Source organism: Bremia lactucae, linkage group LG13 (genome assembly GCF_004359215.1).
Source record: "Bremia lactucae strain SF5 linkage group LG13, whole genome shotgun sequence".
Lineage (NCBI taxonomy): Eukaryota > Oomycota > Peronosporomycetes > Peronosporales > Peronosporaceae > Bremia > Bremia lactucae.
The window spans coordinates 130815-135839 of record NC_090622.1 but is presented as its reverse complement, the minus strand read 5'-3'; the positions used below and the strand labels follow the sequence as shown (position 1 = coordinate 135839).

Genomic DNA, 5025 nt, shown 5'->3' with positions numbered 1-5025 from the left:
ACTTATGTAACGATACACCCTGTGACAGGGTAAACTCCGTTTCATCCGTGGCATAGTGCTGCTGTAGCAAAATTCTAGGAGAGTCGAGTGTTGAGATTACGGCAAAATCAAGCAATGGATATGATATCTATTTGACTTTCATACTTTTCGTTTATAATATTATTTTGAATAGCAAACATAAGTCGGATCTGGTTAAGGAATATATATCTGGATTTACTTGCTTAATTCAAAGCAAGCCATGCGACCACGAAATGACAACGACAAAATTGCTCACGGTTTTTCTCTGTCTTTGCTGTACTTACTGCATTGTAGTATTGCATAGAGTTGCACTTTGAAGGTCCCACTGCATCAGGCCTAGGGTCATCAATATTCACACCTGCGAAATTTTTTAGCCCTGCACAAATGTGTAAAAGTCTTGTATTACAAATGATGATAGCTTGCCTAATCGCCTTTTCAAGCACAATCATTTACCCGTGAGAGGTAATCGAAAACACAATACATGCACCATCGCCATTTTGCTGCAAGAAGGCCCTTCAAATGCCAGACCTGAATTTGCCACTTCATACCAACTCAGTTATCCCTTGCTATGACTGGAACACCCGTGCAACCACCGCGCCAAGCCGCGGAATTGTCTGAGGAGGACCGGTTAAAGTTTAAAGAAATGGCAATGCAGCTGCTAGACCGCACTTTGCGAGACCTCGACGAGCACGACGTGGAGTCGCTTGCCCACGACAAGCAGGACCCACGTCTGTGGAAGAGGATTCATCACAAAGAACATTTTACCACCTACGCGCGTTGTGATGACGCGCCCGAAGCTGCGTACGTCGCAGCGGATGGTGGACGAAGCACCACGTCGCGTCCCTCCAAGGACGTGGTGCTTGGTATGGGGTATGTCCAGTGCCCACTAAGCGAGCTCATGTACGGTGTTTTTATGGGCAACAGCCAAGCAATGGCACTCAAATCCGCTGTGGTGGACAAAAACATTGGCAATGGTGCCGTCTTGCTCCAGCTCATGGGCCCTACCGAAGAAGACCCATTTCGATTTCTCGCCCTCAAGTGGATTGAAGTGCGCCCGCCCCGAGGCGTCTCCGGCAAGCTCGTGGCTCCTCGGGAAGTCATGTTTCTTGGGGGTACGGGCACTTTTAAACGACGTGACACTGGTGAATTTATTGGCTACGAAGTGCATCATTCGATCGATCATCCGGCCTTCCCACCCGTGGATGGCCTTCGTCGTACTCGAATTGTAATCGGCTCCATCTATCGCGAAAGACCCAACGGAACGGTCGATCTCTTTATTAAGAGCTACAGCATGGAGGCCGACATGGGAAGTATTTTAGGCGCGCTGGCCATGGCCCACGCTGCTAAGTGCATCGAGCAAGTGTGGACTGTGCCTGACTTTGCTTACGCGAAAAAGCTGCGCTGGTGTATCGACCACCGTGTCCACAGCAACAGCGTCAAGGCATTGCCGACCAAGCAAGCAAATTGCTGCGCCACGTGCGACAAGAGCGTGACCAAAATCTGGAGATCGCGAGCCGTGCACAAGATCTGCAACCTGTGCAAGGCGCCGCTGTGTTCCAATTGCCATGTTAAGAAGGATTTGTACGAGATCGACCCTCATTTCCGTGCGCGAAAATTCCCAGTGCGAATCTGTCCGCCGTGTCGCGAGTTTGTTAAGCACCTTGACGCTAGGGAGGTCCAACGGCAGGAAATGCTACGTCCGCAGCGTCCTGAGGCACTTAATCCTCTCACACCCAGTATGCTCGATGTGTTGTCTCGCAACTTCTCTCTCGACAATAGCCTCTGCATGGCATCCGTTGAGAGCTTGTGTCTCCTCGATTCGCCTCGCTCCAAGTCCGATAGCGTGACGACAGACTTACTTCATTAAGAAAAGGAAATTGACTGTTAATGTATGGAATGAATGCATTTTTTGTGTGTTAAATACAGCTTGGTCTAACCGCATCTAGAGAATTGGAAGCCTCAAGGGAAAGGTTGTAGATCGATTCAGCCACCATTCGTAACTCCACCATTTGTGACCAGATTTGTTCGCGACATTCCCGGTCCGACAGCTCGGGTTTCGTTTCAATCGGATGATTCAATTCGGAAATAATCTCTTTTGGAGGCTTGACGCCGCGAAAGGAATCAATGGGCAAATCGGTAGTTGGGGACAGCACCGAAAGCGAGTACTCGTCCTCAATTGACGGCGTCCGTGCGTCGGCCGTCATCGCTGAGCTCACGAGGCGCGCGACGTACGTGTTTGAGGTCGAATGCACGCTTTCTTTTGGCAACCAATGAGCATTCACTTCTGCGCGAGCTACGTCCACAGCAGCGATATTGTCCACTCGAAGTACGCAACGTTTGCAAACGAGCACGTCTGCTTTACGCATCCATAATTCCTTGCTCACCTCTTTAAGTGTTCGTGGGACTCGGCAGCGAGAGCAGGTAGCCTGACAGCACAGCGCGCAGGGCTTATTCCCACTTAGCTTAGTAAGACGCTTGACACACGTACCGCATCTTGATGAAAGATCCAGAAGCTCCTGGTGTGACCTGCCCAGACTGTCATGATTAAAGCTCGTTTCACTTCGGCTGCACTCATTCGAGTACTGTCTTGAGGTTTGGGCTCGATGGGCGTCACATTCACGACGTTCCCACTCAGGCTGCTGACGGAAGCACCACATAAGCTTTTTGAGGTTAGCACACTCAACTGTGTTCCAAGAGCTAATGAAGCCTGTTGACGCGGCGTTGAGCGCAACATAGTCCAACAATTTTCCGTGAGCCTCCACATAGCCCTTGACGTATACGTCGACCTTGTAGTGTCTGCTTCCTAGTCCCGTGGGTACTTCTCTAAAAATGGAGCAGCTAGATATACGACCTCGCGTCACTTCTAACTGAGATTGCGGGACCATGTCGCGACATTGCGGCGGGTCTACAGAGTGAAGAATTTGGTAGCCAATTCGTTCACCATTTGGTCGAGTCGTGATCCCAGTTGCTTCAATGAATACCAAATCTCGAGGCTTTACGATGGTCTGAAGACCGTTTGGGGGCCCTTTCACAAACCATTTAATCCCGAGAAATCGAAATGGGTCGGCGTCACACGGAGCATCGATGCAGGCCAGCACCCCACCATTAATTAGCGTGTTCTTGACGACCGTTGCCTTAAGAAGCATACTCTGGGCATCAGGCGACGAAACACCATACATTACATCGTCCAGTTTGCCTTCGATCCAGCCTGCAGTCACGAGTAGTTTAGGTTCAGTCCATTCGTTCCCGCGAAAGGCGATGGACACACGGTCCGCCATGCTGACCCGACTAGCCTTCGACGTTAAACCAACGAGATGGTTTACGGGCTCTTGGGAGCTCGAAGCTGGATAACGTTCCTTGTAAACAGTAAGATTGTCTCTTGTTTTAACAGGCTTCCATCGCCGTCGACTCATTCGTCGTTGTCTCGGGTCAGCAGAATGAATATCATAGTCACGCAAAGTATTCGAGAGCAGTTGCGTTGCCAGCATTCTGTATTTGCCGCATTCGTCAACTGTCAGTTGAACGGGGGGAACTAGATTTGGCTTCCATGTCGTGGAACTAAAGCCGACCGAGGAGGTATCAATCGATATTTGTGTCATTATTTATTCTCGACTTGTGCTTACAGGTTCGAACGCTAAATATTAGAAGTGCAATGACTTCATCTCGCCTTAGGATGTAAGAAAGCCATTTCAGGCCTAAGCTCACGGGGCCGTCGTTGCTGTTAGCAACAAAGTTTGGGCACAAACGCTATGATTCTTGTCTGAACTTGATTATTAATTTGGACTTTATGATAGTGACCCTTGCCTCACAAGATTTGAATGCAAATTGATATTATTTATCTTGACAGACGAGGTGCGAAGATTAATTCGTGAAAAGCTAGTGTAAATCGGATTTTCCAAAATATTAAGTTTCTTTTAACAGAATTTGTTTTGAGATCCATGTCCAAAATCTAATTGGCCGAATATTATAAAGTAGTCTATCTACTGGCCAGCGCTCATTCGTTTAAATAAATAAATTAATAACGGCCTTATTAAATAAACAGCAAGAGTGTAACTGGTTGCACGGTTACATCAATATTATTTTTTATAAGAAGAAACATATATCATTTCCCATGAGAGACAAAATTGAAAAAGCTATGAAAAGATATCGTTATTCAGCCCCCACCTTTTCATTAATCAGCCCCCCACATCCCATAATATTAACAGAATGATAAGATGTGGTGGCTTTTCATTCGTCAGAAAACATGCGAAGAAGCAAATAAAATTAAAATAACCAGTTAAAAACAAAATGCTGCTATTTCTAAAAATGTTGTGGTACTTAATATAGATCTTCATCTAAAAAAAACTGTTGCATGTGCTGTTGGTTTTTGATGATGTTGATGCTGGTTAGCTAAGTCTACCTAAGTAAGGGCCTGCTAAATCGCACCGAGAGGGATCTGAAGCGGTAAACCCCCTTTCACCACCCCACATAAAAATAGCACACACCCTTGTGTGCGAAAAATAAACTTAGAGGGAACACAAGACAACTAACAGCAGCATTGTAACGGGCTAGAGTTGCCCTAATGTTACACAGTCCCCATTAAGTACATTTGGTACTTAAGGGGATGGTCAAGACAGACAATACCGGAACGCGTACCCTGACACCATCACCCATGGCGGTGTCCAACATTTCGTGGTCATACGCGGAAACTTTCAGCGTCTGTAAATTGTACGACTGTAGTGGTTTAAACGCTCGTGTGGAGACCATGACATGCATGAGATGTGGCGCCGATGGAGACGAGCCCACGGCAAGCCAACCGTGACTACGCGCGCCGTGAGGCAAATTTTCACTTGACGAGTCTTGGACTGCATTCGTCCGCCGAAAGAATACCGAAACTGCTTTTGTAGGCGGGCACGTCGTAATGCGGCCACGCTCTACTTAGCACACACCCTAGCACAGCGAGGAAGCGGTTTGCACCTGCTTCTCTTGCGTGCAGTGAGGAAGTTGTGGTGGGCGCGCAAGCGACCT

The 5025-nt window shown here is 47.8% G+C and overlaps 2 protein-coding genes across 2 annotated transcripts; one reads left to right on the top strand and one right to left on the bottom strand.

Annotated features, from left to right (window-relative positions):
• Positions 1 to 586: 586 nt before the first annotated feature.
• CCR75_009521 (uncharacterized protein) lies at positions 587 to 1885 on the top strand (the record flags this gene model as incomplete). Its single annotated transcript, XM_067967560.1, has 1 exon — positions 587 to 1885. One exon carries the CDS (start codon positions 587 to 589, stop codon positions 1883 to 1885), a length of 1299 nt encoding a protein of 432 aa, XP_067817349.1.
• Positions 1886 to 1934: 49 nt separating this feature from the next.
• On the bottom strand, positions 1935 to 3506 carry CCR75_009520 (uncharacterized protein; the record flags this gene model as incomplete). Its single annotated transcript, XM_067967559.1, has 1 exon — positions 1935 to 3506. The coding sequence occupies one exon, from the start codon at positions 3504 to 3506 to the stop codon at positions 1935 to 1937; it is 1572 nt and encodes a 523-aa protein (XP_067817350.1).
• Positions 3507 to 5025: the final 1519 nt, after the last annotated feature.